The sequence below is a fragment of the Pelobates fuscus genome, chromosome 1, assembly GCF_036172605.1.
Source record: "Pelobates fuscus isolate aPelFus1 chromosome 1, aPelFus1.pri, whole genome shotgun sequence".
Classification (NCBI taxonomy): domain Eukaryota; kingdom Metazoa; phylum Chordata; class Amphibia; order Anura; family Pelobatidae; genus Pelobates; species Pelobates fuscus.
In genome coordinates this window covers 351,478,687-351,496,927 of record NC_086317.1, presented here as the reverse complement: position 1 = coordinate 351,496,927, position 18,241 = coordinate 351,478,687, and the positions used below count along the sequence as shown (strand labels likewise).

At 35.3% G+C, this 18,241-nt stretch overlaps 1 protein-coding gene across 4 annotated transcripts in view; it reads right to left on the bottom strand.

Annotated features, from left to right (window-relative positions):
• RBM26 (RNA binding motif protein 26) overlaps window positions 1-18,241 on the bottom strand; it is a 68,023-nt gene that overhangs the window by 12,571 nt on the left and 37,211 nt on the right. For all 4 annotated transcript variants that reach the window (XR_010083984.1, XM_063425819.1, XM_063425817.1 and 1 more), the window contains exons 11-21: window positions 15,110-15,218; window positions 14,525-14,684; window positions 14,061-14,228; window positions 12,561-12,692; window positions 10,404-10,475; window positions 8,278-8,400; window positions 7,689-7,763; window positions 6,147-6,314; window positions 5,899-6,003; window positions 3,708-3,911; window positions 1,277-1,363 (exon numbers count right to left, since the gene is read on the bottom strand). Coding sequence is in view for 3 of the 4 variants with exons in the window: in XM_063425819.1 (XP_063281889.1) it covers window positions 1,277-1,363; window positions 3,708-3,911; window positions 5,899-6,003; window positions 6,147-6,314; window positions 7,689-7,763; window positions 8,278-8,400; window positions 10,404-10,475; window positions 12,561-12,692; window positions 14,061-14,228; window positions 14,525-14,684; window positions 15,110-15,218 (1,403 nt within the window). In the remaining variant the exon portion in view is untranslated. The remainder of the gene's footprint in view (window positions 1-1,276; window positions 1,364-3,707; window positions 3,912-5,898; window positions 6,004-6,146; window positions 6,315-7,688; window positions 7,764-8,277; window positions 8,401-10,403; window positions 10,476-12,560; window positions 12,693-14,060; window positions 14,229-14,524; window positions 14,685-15,109; window positions 15,219-18,241) is intronic.

The following is an 18,241-nucleotide window of genomic DNA, read 5'->3' as shown; positions in this document are numbered from 1 at the left end:
ACATGTGAAGCGGTCTACTTGGGTCTTACATGTCATACAACAACTGTAACTGTCAATTCACAGTGATTTTGTGGCCTGATAGGCGTCTGATGCCCACCTGCAGCAGTGCATTCCAGAATCAGCAAGTCAGGGAATGGCAGTAATTAACCCGATAAACCAGTAGTTTCTTGCATTGGCTGTAAGTGAAGGCAATGTGAACACTGTGATTGGCTCTCACTTAGTCAGGGGGTCGATCTAGTAAACAGTAATGCGCTAGATCTTTAAATATTAACTAAAGTTATGAACCATGCAATTGAAAGAGCAACTTTGCGAGGCTGCAAATTTCATTTAAATATGTAGTCTTCCATACCTACTCAAACATATCTTCATATGTTACATTGCACTAGTCACTAAACGAACTTTAGCTTAATGAAACTACTAGGTGTATAGATCATGCCCCTGCAGTCTCACTGCTCAATTCTCTAAATCTAGTCACACCTCCCTACATGTGACTTGCACTGCCTTTGTGAACACTTCCTTGAAAAGTGAGAGCTAATGAGAAATCTCCCTTTAATGCTGGAACACACATTATAGAGGGCTTACAGAGTCCTCTGTACTGTGGAAGCTAGGAAATCCCTCTGTACGGACTTCACCATACGGAATCCATTGAGAAGTGAGATTAGGAATGAATTATAGATATGCTCATCAGTAGGATTACGCAATGGTTAGAGTTTGGAGTATGAGTAGGAAAAGGTTTAGAATTACAAGCTGAATTAAGTGAAGGGTTAGGGAAAAAATATATATCCGTGGGATATGACTGTACTTGAGAACAGAAAACAAATATGGGGTGTCTGCCATAGTGGGACAAGCATGGTCTGGTGTGTTCCAAAAGTTGTAATATCAGCATGTCAAATTTTGCAAAGTTTTAGGTTTAAAATAGTAATTCACTCCTTGCAAAATATGTTTTACAACGTCGAAAAATTAATTAAAATCATAGACATTTTAACAATCTGCTGTGGGCAAGGGGCAACTCCAGATATAAAACTACAACTCCCATGATGCTTTCGCATTATAAAGGATGTCAATGCATAGTGGCAGTTGTAGTTCAACATCTGGGGTTCCACCTTTTGAACAGCCATGCTCTAGAGTGAGTGAGTGAGTGTGTGTGTGTGTAGTCCAGTTGTCTAAATATGTAATCCAAAACACTTTGATGCAAATAAAAATTGCATAGGTGCTCAGTCAATATTTTTTTTACTATTTAAAAACAGTTCTATTCATTCTTAAAGGTATAACTTACGGCCTCTGCTTCAACTCTGGTCCTGAAAGTAATTATTGCATGAAGAGAAGAATCATCTATCCGGTAGTCTTCAATTTCACCAAATTGCTAGAATAAAAAAAAAAAAAAGAATGTAACTGGAGTATGTACAGAAAATGCTTTGCCTATTCTAAAATAAATAAAAGTGTACTTTAATGAGCTAGCAATTAATTCTTCCTACTATGGCCTTGAATAATTATTATTGGAAATCTTTTCAAATTATTCAAAATTTTTAAATGAACTTTTAAAATTATTTATTAATCTGAAAAATGTTACTTTTAGCAGAGCAGGCATTAGGCTGTTAGAGTAAGACCTGCCAAGAATGGGGTACATTGACGTTGTGGCAGGCTTATGCAATATATGATCATATTATGTAACTAAGCCCCCATTATTTTTTTGCCTATGTGAGGTGTTTTTAAGTAAAACTATTACAATCTGTGAGATTTGAAATAATTGTTTAGTGAATAAGCAAGTGCGCTGGAATAAATATATATCAAAAATGTAAAAGGTAGTCTGCACTCTTTTGGAAAAGAAAAAAAAAAAAAAAAAAAGTAGAGGTTCTTTATTGAAGCTCCCAAACGGTCTTTCAGTTCACGCAGGAACTTTCATCAGGGAGTGAGCAGGCCAATAAACCACAGTGAAGTGTGTGGAAAATAAATAAATAAATAAATAAATGTAGGAAGTATTGAGTAAGAGTGTGTGACAGCTAAATGATATATAAAAGTGTGAGAAAAAGTGAATAAACCGAAAATAGATAAACGGAAATTAAATAAACCTAACAACAGGAAAAATAAATGACGATACAAATAAATACTAATAAACATAAAAACTAAGGAATGAGAATTAAAAATAAAATCAGAAAGAAATGGAAAAAAAAAATAGTAACAAATAAAAACATTAAAAAATTAAATATGTATAAAAAAAATAAATAAGAAAGATAAAGAATAAAATAAAAATAAGAAATAAGAAATACATAAAAAAAATGAATAAAAAAATAGAAAAATATATGGGTAAAAATAAAAGTGAAAATCAGAAATCAAAAATGATGAATGAAAAAAAATTGTAATATGAATAAATAAAACTATATAAACAATAAAACAATGGGGATATAAGAAAATATGAATGCGATACTGGAAATTAATGTGTACGTAAACCTATCAATATGAATAGGTATGCAAAAAATGTGAGCTCAAAGAGTTCTTGCAGTAATTTTCAGTACTCTTCTTATTCGGTGATGACAGCGATCCACTTCAAATTATATTTTAATGTCCAAGACCTGTAAGAATGCACTTGGATTGGCAAGTCACTTTACACTTCACTGTATCTATTGTACATTGTTTTACTTCACTAGTTGATCTTGAGAAAGACCCAGGTTGGGTTCGAAACGTCGATTGAGACAGTGTGTCCATTTTTGCTCACAGGCAATAAAAGGAGTTACGTTTTTTTCCACAAAAAAAAACCAAAAACATGAGTGCACCCATTTCATTACTGTAATTACATATTAGATGCTGCTGTGTCTACATAAATAGAACAGCTTTTTAGCCAATATAGTTTGTGCGAGTGTAATATATATATATATATATATATATATATATATACACACACACATACATATAGTTGTAATAGAAGGCTGCACTCACAAATTCCATAAAATATAACTTTTAATCAGTCTTGTTAAAAAAAATCAATCAACGTTTCAGTCCTACTTGAGGACTTTTCATTTATTGATTATATATCAATATGAATAGGTATGCAAAAAATTTGTATCGTCATTTATTTTTCCTGTTGTCAGGTTTATTTAATTTACGTTTATCTATTTTTGGTTTATTCACTTATATAATCCTGATGAAAGTCCTCAAGTAGGACTGAAATGTTTGATTTTTTTTAACAAGACTGATTAAAAGTTATATTTTATGGAAACCGTGAGTGCAGCCTTCTATTACAACCATTTGGATGTTTGGAGCCCTGGTAGTGCACCCGGTCTTGGGAGTTGGAGTCTGAGTGCAAGGTACAGTTGTTTCATATACATACACACATACATACATACATATATATCCATCCATGTTTTCTTAATAAATGTGTGTGCAGCCCTCTTGGTTTTTATTTATATATATATTTATTATTGAAATTATTAATTATATTATAGCATTCAAGTTACTATGTAGGTAATTAAATGAACTACTAATGGTGCCCTCTAAATCAAAGGGAGGAAGCTCATGGCCTTTGGGGCAATAAGTAAGGGAAGGGAAAAGAGTAACAACAACAACAACAAATACTACTACTACTGTTCATTTAATTACCTGCATAGTAACTTGAATAATCTAATATAAATAATAAAAATAATAATTTCAATAACAAATACTGTAGATAAATAAGAATAAATACATCAACTAACAATTCTAATGTGACCTACCGCAAAATGAGGAAGCAGGTCCTCTCTGTCACTCTCAGTAAATCCAGTTATTTCTAAAGCTCTCGGCCGGTGATCGACCACAGCATGATGCGGGACACCTCTCCCCCTACCACGTGATCCCCGACCTCTGCCACGTGATATACCCCTTCCTCTAGGGTGGGCTCCTCGACCACGACCAGAAGATAGAATTCCACGCTTTGCTGCCTTTTGGACAGAACATATTGAATATGTAAAAAAAACATTTTTAAAGGAATCTGGCAATGTTAAATGAAAAAAAATGTTTTGTATGATAAAGCCAGACAATTCTAAGATCACAAAATATCAGCAATACCAAAACACCTTTAGCTGGCTCAAAATCAAAATGCAGTCACCTGCTCCTGGTACATCTCCCTTAATCCGTTTTGCAGATTGCCAATGATTAACAGATACAATTACAACTAATGCTGTTTTTTTTACATAACTCGTTTCTTAATCAGGCTTAGCAGACATAAAGGTTGATAACTTCAAGGATATTGTTTATAAAGTTAATTATATTTCTATACCATGCCTGTAACACATGGAAAATTTAAAACAACCTCCACACCATACTGTGTATTTTTAAAGATTTAACCACATTCACATACAAATTAGAGACACTGAATACAATACTGTCAGTCAGATTCCAAAAGCATATAATACACATTTTTAAGAGTGCACCTAGTATGTGCCTCCACAATTTTTAAATATGATTATTTTACATATTTGTACAAACGTTATATGAACAAAAGCATTAGGACATCTGACTATTAGATCAACTGGGACTTTTAGGACATTAAATTCTAAATACAGACATTAATATGTAGTTGGTCCCCCCATGATGGCATACCATTTGCCAATATGAAGTAAGTCTAGTCTTTTTTACTGGCCAAAGTTAGCCAGTGTGTGAAAAATGCAAAAAACAAATATGAATGCTAACTTGGCCAGTGTTTTGTATTATGTGGCTATTAAAAAAGACTGGACATACTCCATTTGCAATACCTTTGGTGGTCTACTTTTACAAATGGCTTGCCATCATTGGGGTAATTCTCATTCCTGGGCTACCATACGGTCTCAAAAGACAACATAACCAATCTGTAAAAAACTGAAATGCGCAAGCTTGATATTTTACCCTGTAACTTTTGAAACCACCATAAAACCTGTACATAGGGGTTATTGCTATACTCATGAGACTGCGGAACACAAATATTAGTAACACATATCACAATGATAATATCGTCAGTGAAAATGCCGTTTGTGTGAAAAATGCAACAACAAAAAAACAAAAACGACACTTTCTGAAACACTGATATTTTTTGTTCAGCTAAGTTTCCAGAGTATAGCAATATCCCCCAAGTACAGGTTTTATGGTGTCTTGGAAAGTTACATGGTTAAATAAAGATATACATACACATAAATATATATATATATATATATATATATATACACATATATATATATATTATGTACATACATATAAAATGAGGCAAAAATTTGTTATTTCTGTGGGAAAAGCAAGTCTAATGGGTTGACTGGTGTGCAGATCTGTGTTTAACAATGATTTATATATCTATACATCTATGTCCATATCCTAGCAATCATCTGGCCAGGGAGGGCCGAATCTGCTGGAGGGCGACTGCCTGGACTCTCACTCAGACCTGCAAACGATTGCGATCCTGGGGACTGCCTAAGTACATAGGGTGGCGGGGACATCCGTCGGCGTTAAAGAGGTCGATAAGCATTCTGCACAAATTAACTATATTTTTAAGCAGCTACATTTTCAGCTTAATTACAATTTGTGACAGTAAAGATAAGGCATCATTTACAAGAGTATCATTTGTTAAGCCAGGTAGTAAAATAAGTGTCATATCAGTATGACACATTCAGCAGCTGTTTACCTCCCCCATTTTTAATAAAAATATATATATACATATATATATATATATATATATATATATATATAACTTTATTGTATGTTACAAGAGTAGACGACTTTTTTTTAAATTTTTGCACTTGATGTGGAATTGTTATACTGCATGGCCCACAATGGACAAGTTGTAACTGTAATTCAGTGTGCATCATTATTAAGTGGGCTCTAATTTAGCGGTTTATGGCTTTCGATCTGTTTGCATAACTTGTTAAGCTACATATCACAACAATAAAATGCACCACTTACTTCAAGTTGCAATTCTGTGTATTTCCTTCGTAGTTCTGCTACATCTTCCCCAGCCTGGATTTTCTTGTACAGGTCTAGCTCTGTGTCTAATAGTTCCTTTTGTGTCTAAAGTAAGGAGATAAGATTAAACAAAGAAAAAAATGAGAAAGACTTAACGAAAAGAATGTATTTAACACATGGGAGGGGGAGGATCATAGAAAATGACATTGTCTTTTGTTTTTCAAAAAGGATCATGCAAACAGACATACCTGAGCTCTGCTTTTATTAATTCGCATGACATTTCCAGTGGATGAGCCTGCTTTCAGTTCATCTCTTAATTTTGTAATGCTATTGGTTAAAGTCTCTAAAGTCTTCAAGATTTCTGCTTTGTCTTCTGACTTCATGTTCTTATTTTTCTCTATTTTTGATATAAGAATCTGAAAATCACAAACAGAAAAATTACATATTTACACTGAATACTAAAATAGTTAAGTTCCTTTGAGTCTCAGCGGATTTTGCTTGAAAGTTGCTGTTCATTTACACACTTATAACCAATTCATACAGTTACTCATAAGTATATAATAATTATAAATGGGCACAATAAACTTTTACCACATAAAATGACAAGGTGGTCAAGTATAGTTTTTGTTTTAAGGTTATCTAAATTATGTTTATTATTATGCCACAGTGTTTTATGAAATGCAGATAAAACACCAACGGATTGCCAGAAACTCTTCAAATTTTGCAGGATGGTTGAGATGCAAGGTGCATTATGCCTTTACTATCAACCAATTTTATTAAATATTAAAAAAATATATATATATTCCCCAGAACATTTTATGCTACAGATTTGCAACTTGCTGTATTATGTTAAGATGTGATGTTGATTCACATTTATCATATGGTGTGGTAGCCATTTTGAACTGTGCAGTATTTTTTAAACTCTTCTTAAACTATTAAGCAACATTAAAGGACCACTCTAGTGCCAGGAAAGCATACTCGTTTTCCTGGCACTAGAGTGCCCTGAGGGTGCCCCCACCCTCAGGGACCCCCTCCCGCCCGGCTCTGTAAAGGGTTAAAACTTACCTTTTTCCAGCGCTGGGCGGGGAGCTCTCCTCCTCCTCTCCGCCTCCGTTCCTCCCCGTCGGCTGAATGCGCACGCGCGGCAAGAGCTGCGCGCGCATTCAGCCGGTCACATAGGAAAGCATTCATAATGCTTTCCTATGGACGCTTGCGTGCTCTCACTGTGATTTTCACAGTGAGAATCGCGCAAGCGCCTCTAGCGGCTGTCAGTGAGACAGCCACTAGAGGAAATAGGGGAAGGCTTAACTAATTGATAAACATAGCAGTTTCTCTGAAACTGCTATGTTTATAAAAAAATTAGTTAACCCTAGCTGGACCTGGCACCCAGACCACTTCATTAAGCTGAAGTGGTCTGGGTGCCTAGAGTGGTCCTTTAAGTTTACAGAAATGTATGATACTACCACATATTGTGGGTCTTTTCTAAGGGGAGAAGGACTCTTTTGAGCCTATTATGTGCAAAAATTTAAAGATGTAAGACTCTTTTTTTGTCTTACATTTAGAAAGCACATTAGGTGTAATCACAGGCCTGCATATTTTTAATGCCAGTGAATTACTTAGTATTCAGGCTATAGAAAACATGGAATATTATACCAATTACATATAGATTCATACAAAAACACATGAATAAGTTCATTTTATTACGTTTTTCCCCTTAAACTGCACTTAATATGTTCATACATAGTCAAAAAAATAAAATAAAAAATAGAAATTAACTGAAATGTTCTCACCTTCTGTGTCTCTATGTGCTTCTCCAATATCTCCTGTTTCTTTTTCCGTACATCTTGTTGAAGTTTCATTGCTTCCTGTAGAATTGTACAAAGAAAGGTAATTAACACGAGAGAAAGTAATCTGCATTCAACAGTGTAAATATATGGTCATACAATTAGTCTGTAGGAGTAACGTTTTAAGCAGAGGTTGTACTGCATGAGGCACAGCTCACTTAGCTTCCTAATTAAGCACCATCTCCATATTTAATCAACAATGCACACAATATTTTTGCACAAGACAAAACTTGCATAAAGAATACAGTATTTCACTAGTCAGGCTGCCTGAACGCTCAGAAGAGCTTAGAATAGGTACCACAGACATCAAAGATGATAAAGTGCTTGGAGTATTCCATAATTGATGTACTAATCAGCTTTATACATTTCATGTAAGCAAATTGATTTTTTTTTCTTTTCCATAACTGCTACCCATTAATCTGAATTAACAAAATGCATTATGCATTTCATCAATACAAAGACCAACATTCATAAATGGATATTTTATAAATTGACCTATGTAAATAAGACATGGAGTATAAAAGTTGTAGTTCACCTGTTTCTTTTTCAGTGCCTCACTGTTGTCCATTGATGTTGGGTAGGACATGGATTTCTGCATGGCTTTTAAAGCTGCTGGATTGTAAACGGTTTTTGTAAGACCAGTGGAGGTGGACAGCACCTAAATGTGAATAAAAAAAAAAAAACCCTCAAGTTTAATACAGATCTATGTGCATACAAAAGAACTATAGATTCAACCGTGAGATGAACATAAAGCTGAAAGAATTTGTTTCCCTAAATTAACACCTACATACAACGGACACGCATTACTGAAATTGATATTCCTTAAATAATGTATATTGTTTTAAAGTATTTGTAGTGTAGGATATAATTAAAACACAAGCTTTTGTTCCATGTAAAAAGAGTAACATTCTCAAGCAACCACTAGTGTACGGCAGAGTGACAGAATCCACTAGCACAGGGCAGAGTGACAGAATCCACTAGCCATGGGCAAAGTGGCAAAATCCACTAGCCATGGGCATAGAGACAGAATCAGATCGCCACAGAAAATCTTAAATGTTTAATTTTTAACTCAATGAATATTTTTCTCAGCAGCGCCTCTCTCCAAAAAGATGTAAGGTTCCAACATGCGTTGGAGAAACAGGGTTTTCATTTATCATAATTTAGCTATGAAACATAATTTAATATGAATAAAATATAAGAAAAAAGTGAGAAAAAAGATTTAAAAATTTAGTTCATGGCATTTTAACTGTGAATGTCATAATACGGTTAGCCTTTACTGCAATAAAATACACATATTTTTATCAGCCATGTCTCACATGTAAAACAGTACCCCCTATGTACAGGTTTTATGGTGTTTTGGGAAGTTATAGGGTCAAAAAAAGCATGTTACAGTATTTTCACATGGAAATTCGCCAGATTGGTTATGTTGCCTTTGAGAGCGTATGGTAGCCCATGAATGAGAATTACCCCCATGATGGCATACCATTTGCAATAGTAGACAACCCAAGGTATTGCAAATGGGGTATGTCCAGTCTTTTTTAGTAGCCACTTAGTCACAAACACTGGCCAAAGGTAGCGTTAATATTTGCTTGTGTGTGAAAAATGCAACAAAGTAATTTGAACGCCAGTAAGTAAGAAGCCAGTAAATTTTTCTAAAATTCCCTATGGGGAGGATGGCGGGGGCATGCCACCTAAATAGTGAGTTAAACACTATATTTCCTTTATTATCATTCTATGTGTATTTTGAGATATATATAGATATATATATATATATATATATATATATATATATATATATATATATATATATATAAAAAGTTCCAATTGCTTGCACTCCTGGATTAATAGTAAAAAGCCCGGTGCTTAAAAGACAAATAATAGAAATAAAGTAATGATTGCAATCCAAGGACTTCGAAAATATTGTGAAAAAAAATTAGCTTTTTATTCAGGCATCTGCCACAGAAGATCAACGTTTCAGTTCTCTAAGGAACTTTTGTCAGGATCCCGACGAAAGTTCCTTAGAGAACTGAAACGTTGATCTTATATATAATCCACGTATATATTTAATTTTAAACGGTTTTTAACTTTTATTTAACTTTTTTACAGGCAGCAGGGGGACTACCTATCATTCCAGACACTCCCCCTGCTGACAATGCTATGGACAGCTATTCCTTCCATGTGATCTTGAGGTCCTCACAAGGACCTCTCGATCACATGGCCCAGGAGAGCGGGATCAGAAGCAGGGAGACTCCCTGGAATGCCAGGCAAGTCCCCCCCCATTGCGATCGCCAGCAAGCAGGTAAGTGGGAAGGACAGCGTGGACGTTCTATTCCGCCCACCAGCATTTAGAGCCGGGTCCCCAAGGACAGCATAGCACGCCCGCTGTCCTTAAGGGGTTAAAGTCCAACAATTTTGCATAGGTCCAGTTTGGAAACAATTTTGTTTTTGGCACTGACCCACAAGCAGAAGTGGGTATTCTAGCAGAGAGTTAGAGCTGAATTTATTCAATTCCTTTCTTTTTGAATAATGGAACTTTATCCGTAACCAATCTGTCTACCAAAGAATGCAAGAAAATACTAGAAGCAATCGAACTATGAATGGTCAATTATTTCCGGAACTATACCATACAAATAATTTAAACATGAATCATGTGTTTCTGACCTTTTCTGTGGCAGTAGAAGTGTGTTTCTCGATAAACCCCAACCTGTCTTTTATTGATACTTTGGTTACATTCTAGAAAAAAATATAAGTATGCTCAAATATGTAATTTTATCATCCTTCCTAATATATAGATAAAACATAATAAATTGGCATGAAACATTGCAGGTATTCACAATAGTTACAGTTACATAGCTGAAAAGAGACTGGCGTCCATCAAGTTCAGCATTCCTCATTTTAGTTTTTTGCTGTTGATCCAAAAGAACGCAAAAAAAAAAAAGTTTGAAGCAATGATTAACAAATGGATTATTATATCTTGTGAGTTTCAGGGGTACCATGCATAGAACTTACAAAACGCTGGTTGACAATATAAAGAAATGACGAAGAAAAACAGACTGCACGAGTTATGTTCTTGGACAGACAGATGAAATTCCAATTTCATAAGTATCCACAATATCAGTAACATTTCTATTTTAACAAGTAAGCATCACTTCTGCAGTTCTTATTTGTTTACTTTCTTTGTGAAAAGCTGCACACAAATTAAAGGGACACTTGAGTCATACTCTGGGTACAAATATAACTCAATAGTGTTTGAGTATGGTTACCAGTCAGTATCTTTTGGTCAAGTATATGTTTGTATTTATATTTTGCACTTATTATCCACTGATGCACTAAGGAGTATTTACTGGTATATTTGTTTCTGGTTTTATTATTTCTTGAGTGTTAGGGAAGCACATATACACACTTTATTACACTTCAGATACAATGTGGCTGTATTATCAATTGCCATGAATCCCTCTTTGTGATGCTCAAACACATTATTACATTAACAAAGCAAAACAAAATTAAATCAAATGGAGCAAGCAATGAGCATTACTGCCTACCCAAATCCATTTATATTCACACTACATAATTACTAGGGATCCAGTTCCTCCAGTATTAACTAATGCTTCAAAACTGTATTCCTTCTAGGATCCATCACTGCCACCTGTCCTTTACATTTTGTTGCAGATAATGGTGAAAACTTCATGTGATTTTTTTTATAAAGTGGTAAAGTAACATACCAAAATAAAGTGTTATTTGGTGCATGGTGTATAAAGAAAGTGTATAACATATGTATTTGCCTATATTGAGAAATTATCTCCATTGAAGTCAAAAGGTGTATGAGGAAGAAATAGCCAAAATATATACTTAAAGTTTCTACGATTATTTTAACACATACGTATTATAGATTGATGAAAATGAAACAATTCAGAATATATATATAAAAAAAAAATATATATATGTGTTTCCTTGACAGTCTATCATGGCTAGGAGGGATGTTTCCACATCAACAGTGAAAAAAAACAAGAAACAAAAAAACATGGGTGATGCCTGTTAAAAATCAGAAATAAATTCCCAGACAATGATTTGGCGCCTTGAGTATAAGTCAATTTCAAGAAATCAAGCCATATAATTCTAACACCACAATCGTTCAGTGATTCCAATCATTATCCTGTAAATAACAAGCTGAATTATCTCCTCCTTACAGGATTAGTGTAATAATAATAATAATGGATGTTTAATGGGATGAATGAGGCTATTGATTAGCCGAATTTAATAAAGCCTTATAGCACTCACTAATCCTTAATTGTTCAACTATTCACAGGATAATGATTAATATCACAGAGAAATTGAGGTGTTAGAAATTAATGGCTGTATTTCTTGAAATTGGTTTATCCTCCAGTCACCAAATTAATATCTGGGAATTTAATTCAAATTCTTATCATGTAGCGCCACCCAATTTCTTTTGGGTTGAGTGCTTGATTTGTTTTCCTCTTATCTGTATTGTTAAGGTTAAGCAATTGTACCGGCCTGGTAGGTCCCACTGGTGACTTGGTTCTGTAGTTTTCTTCAGCTGCAATTTTTGTTGTTTATGATGTTAAAAGATCAACTTCAAACGAATACAAATCAAAGTTGCTCAAGAGAAGAAAAACACAAACCCACACCTACAGGGAAGCTACCCAGTGTTGTCAATCTCCATAACTAGAAAGTGCTTAACTACTTTATGTTTAGTCATATCTATTAATTAAGGACCAGTTTAAGGGTCAACTAATGCTTTAACCAGCACTTCAAAACGGTTACAAGAAAAAGTTTATAAGAAATGTTCCAGAAACATACCTGAACACTCTCTGCATTAGCACTTTGGGCCTCGGCTGGTTCCATGTTGGTTGAAGGGACAGGTCCTAGTCGTTCTTTTACAGACTGCTTCATAACTGGCAAATTGTGTGGCTGTACTGTAAACTGACCAACCTTTAATCCAAGCAAAGAAATGTTTCAATCAAAACATAGCAGGTTAGATTATTCAGACAGCCGATTATAATAATGGCAATACAATTTGCAAACATACAATGTACTCTAATTATTCCATACACAGGGTGTTTACTAAACTATAAATTGATATTCTAGTTAAATGACCACTTCAATGAGCACTGAGCCAATGTGTAGCTGATGCTCATCGCATTGCTTTGCTCACTGCAGCTAAATTAGGCTCCTTTTCGGAGCTTTCATCTCGAGGGGAGATAGCAATGGGCACCCAACAGATCCCATGTGAGTTATCAAATCGTTCTTAAATGGTTTGACTACTTACACTGGCTGTAGTGGGAAGTCCTCCTGCTTTCTGAAACCCACTCTCTCTAAAACAGAGTTTCTTATTTTTCCTCCTCATAACACTGATCCTCCTTCTTCACTCTCCCTGCAGGTTGACAGTACCTGCCTCACCCCATACTTTCAAGCTTGCGGTCTTAGGGTCACTTTTGATCCTGGCCTCACCTTTGCGCCTCATGTCCAGTCTGTTGTTAAAACCTGTAGATTCCAACTTAAAAAATTGCCCGCATAGGCCCCTTTCTTACGCGAGATGCTGCCAAGGAGCTTGTTCACGCTCTAGTTATCTCTTGCATCGATTACTGTAATTCTCTTCTAATTGGTCTACCAAGAAGCTGTACTGCCCCCATACAATATGTGGTGAATGCTGCTGCCAGGCGGATCTTTCTCTCCTGTCAATCCTTATACCGGCTTCCTGTCCCTTACAGGTGTCAATTTAAAATACTAACCCTTAACTATAAAGCTCTAACCAACTCTAGCCCCTCTTACATTTCTTCACTGATTCATAGGTATGCCCCCTCTCGCTTTCTCACCGCTCTACTGGTGACCTACTCATGTCTGCTGCTCGCACCCTTACTGCAAATTCACGCCTGCAAGACTTCTCAGGGACGGCTCCTTTCCTTTGGAACATCCCTGTCAGACCATTCTCACCTCCAGTTCTGCTACTCTCCCACCATGTCTATTTGCGGTCTCTCTCAATACCCTTCCATATTGTGTTTTTATACCACACCTCCTCTAGACTGTAAGCTCGTTTGAGCATGGTCCTCAACTACCTATTGTTCCGGTTACATTTTGATATTGTCACATAAATTCCCCTTTTATTGTAAAGCGCTGCGGAATAAGCTGGCGCTATATAAATATCAATAATAATAAATAATAGTGATCATGATGCTTGTAGTGTTTCTTTAATGCGGTTTGTTTTTAGCAAGGATTTTTTCTTTACTATTAACAAATAGGTGCAATTACATACATTGCACTTTTTTGCTCCATATTGCTTTCTAGGGAAAGAGGACACACCTTAGGGGTGGCTGGGCCTGGAATATGTTGTGACTGGCCTGCTCGATGCCAGTACATCTTGATAAACCGATTATTTAAAACTGCTTCTGTGCTAGATATTGCCTTCTTTGCTTCTACATTGGATGCAAACTGAATGAGAGCAGCTTCAGGATCACCATCATAAGCAACCTGTATAAGAGAAAACAAACAAAAAAAAATACTTACTTTAATAAGTTTGCAAGTGAACAGTGTTCTTTAGAATCAATTTGGATATGTTATTTTTGTATGATTAAAAAGGCAAATACCTTATATAAAAGAAAAACTTCAACTTAACAATTAAACTCAAACTAAATGAATTGCGTGTCACCTTACATTGTATACACTGGAGTTAAGCTATGGTTTAAAATAATAAGAGGCTGCTATTTCAGTTAAGTTTTTGAGTTTTTAATATAATATGCAGAAGCTGTTCATGAAAATATACATACCTGCAAATTTACCAATGTGCCAAATTTACTAAAATGTTCATTTAATTTACTAATGTTGTTAAGCTCTGGAGGTATTCGTCGTAGCTCAAGTTTAGTGTTCTCATTTGAAAACTGGACCTTTTTCTGAAAGCCAGTGTTGGGCATTCTGTTAAAGTTTGATCTGTAAGATAATAACGTTAAAAGCCATTTCAATGAAAGCATAAACAATTTGTCTATTTTGCATTTATCTGGGACCTGTCGGGTGCCCACTCTGTTTCAGGCATCTACAAGGTGGAGAAGCCACATGTCACTTTTGTTCAAGACAGAAACTCATCTAACTCACTGGATAAAAGCCCTTAGCAAATGTTCCAAGCCAGTGTATGAGAATGCCTACATGTGTACTCTGCTTCTCCAGCTCAAGAATACTAGAAACTGTGTTGGGCTTCTAGTGGGACCCAAGTGGGTGTCAAACCATCCTAAAACAGTTTTACAGATTATGCTCTGACAGCACCAGAGCTCTTCTGGCACCAATACAGTGGGTTGTGGAGGTTTCAGTGCTTGGAATGTTGCTTAAATTTAGCTTTTGTAATCCTTTATCAATCTTACTTGTCAAACCAGGGTTTTTTTGCAGGTATTCCAGTTTCCACTGATGCAAGATTTCTTTTACGGGATTCAGAATCTACCACAATCCTCATATTGTTGCTGATGATTTTCTCTGCAAAACACCCACAATGTATTTTAAGTGTACACAAAAATGATATAAATATTACTTTACACACAAAAACATGACCGAACATAACCTTATTTAAAGGGACACTCCTAGTATGTGTAATAATATTCTCTATCCTTGTTTCTATTCTGCATGTGGCTTATTACAGCAAACCATTTAAGATTTCTTCTATATCCAGACAGCTTTACAAAAATTATGAAATTACTTATAAGTAGGATTACAGGTAAAGAGTCAAACATATTATAGAGTTATATGTAGAACATTAAAACTAATTTCTATGCAATACAGACCATGATCTTACAGACTAAACAACAGGAATATAAAATAAGTCAGCAGGGGAGAAAACACATTTAAGAACTGTAATAAAAAAAGAATATTGAGAAAAACATAAAAAAAGGCTTTTGCATATTAAGCAACAGAGGAGCCTGTACACATTATACAACTACCTGTAAAGCCACAGAAAGTCAGAGATATGGTGGGCTTCTAGAAGTAGCATTTGTTTTTGTTTTTTTAGCAAATTACAGCAATAATAAGCATTGAGGAAAAAGGAGGAGGTATTAAAGGATCCAAGTGGAGCGTAACCTACGCAAAGAGCTTAGGCAATTGATGTGTCTCTAAAAGACTGGCCAAGAAATAACTATTGATTATGGGGCAGGATTGAGTTTGTAGAAAGAAATACTATCGGCTCTGAGGACAGTAGCTCCAAGAGACTGTATGGTGGGATCAACATGACACAATTAAATCTTCTGTCAAGAGTTCAGGCACTAGGAATTAGTTCTAATTCTTTATCCATCCCAGAGCATAAATGGGTCTGGAAAGAAACAAGAATGGACAGGTGGTTTAAAGAAAATCATTTCAAATACTCCTCTAGATAGAGATCGGTTGGAGGTAGAATCCAAGTTTCAGAGTGTGAAGAATCTCCATTAACAAAGCTGGTACATCCTTAATGTGGAACACCAGTAGGCTTTCTTCCATAGAAGTGGCTTTGTTAATGTCTGACCCAACAAATACAAACTATTTTCGCATTTATCAGTGGACCTTATGGTTTATGGGAAATCACAGGGAAAGGTGATTGGAGTGCCCAGACCCTTAAAAAAAAGATTTAACCTGGATTAACACAAAATCTGAAAAAAAAATTGCTTTATTCCGGAGTACTGGCTAATTTAGTGAAGCAGGAGTAATAGCACAGCAGATAGTATAAAAAGATAGAATATAAATATGCTCGCACCAGAAGAGTGAGTGTCAAAATAGCGGGTAATATAAAATAAGCACATAAAAACAGCATTAACAAGACAGCCTCGTGGAAAAGTAAACACGTCAGACTAAAACAGAACAGAAAAGGAAGGTCCAACTATAATAAACTGATCTGAATTCACAAGTTCGCAAAAGCAATTGAAGAAAACTTAAAAGGACAACTATCATCTCAAAAAAATTTTTAACATAATAATCCTTACATCAATACTGCTTTATAGATTACAAAGCATATGTAAAAAAAAAACTAATCCCTACCTTTATTATTTGACAGGATCCTTCAGCTATACACATACACCTAATGTGTATGAAACTGAGAAAAGCTGAGGAAGTGGGGTAATACCTTCTCACATATCCACACACTTCCTCCTTATGTTTTTCCCCCCTTTTATCAGCCTGATGCTGCAAGGAACCCTCATCATTGAGGAACCAATGTAATATCGACATCAGCAATGAACTTTTAACTAAACCATTTTTTGAAAAAACTTTAGTAAATTTTAATTTTGCATTAAATATAAATAATAAAAACAATATTAAATCTGTTGAAAAGCTTATCCAAAAATATTACATTGGAATCCTAAATGTCAGACGATCATTGCACTCACAGAAATGTAAGGAAGTGTCGCAGCAGCACAGTTGTGTAGTAAATTTCAAATACTTACCTGCAGAAATCAGCAAAGCATGTGCAGTAGTATCTCTTGCATGGACAGAATTTATGCAAAATGTCTCATGACTTTGAGTGAGGCTTAACCCTTTTACATCGGTACTCATGTACACACAATTGCCAGGGTTTGCGCCCATACCCTGTATCTGTGTATACATGATTACAAGCATTGCAAATTAAATTAGTTCATTTTAAACAAATTTTGTGTGCAATGATTTTGCCTATGATAGAGCCACCACTACCTTTTAAACTCCTAATCTTCTGAGCTCCCCCTCAGTCTGTCCACGCAGCACAGGCTGGAGGCAGATCACGAGGGACCAGAGATTAACATTTTGAGGGGTCTCTTCTCAGCCAGAGGGCACATTCCACAGGCAGTCCGTCGGACCACCAGGGAGAGATGTTTAGAGCCCCCATTACTGTACAAAGGCTCACAAAAAACAAATCAAATAAAAAAACACAAATGTGTGGGAAGGCTCAAAAGGGAAGCACAGTCTCCCCACATAAAATCTGCCCCACTATGACACATCACCCCCTCCCCCCTACAGTCAAATTTTTTGTGCAATTGTACAATCACTGTTATCACACAAGAGCGCAAGTGCAATTCAAATGTGATTTTACATCATAGTCCATACGACTACTTTCAGTACATACATTAACACACATATATATATATATATATATATATATATATATATCATAGAAAAATAGAGAGGAAAACCCAAGTGCAAAAGTAGGCAACACACGGTATTCAAAATGGGGTATGTCAAGCCTTATTTAGTATCCACTTAGTTACAAATCGTGGACAAAGTTAGTGCTTATATGTTTTATAGTTTTTTTTTGGGGGGGGGGGTAGGGGGTTTTGTGCATTTTTTTACACAAAAACTGCGTTAAAAAACTAGATCCTGATGAACGTCGATGTGATGTAACCCAAGTGTGATTAATAAAGACGAAATTTCCTGACAGAAGTCCAGCGTGTGCCTTTCTTTGTGTTTATATACACACACACACTTTATTTATATATATATATATATATATATATATATATATATATATATATATATATATATATATATATATATATATATACACACAC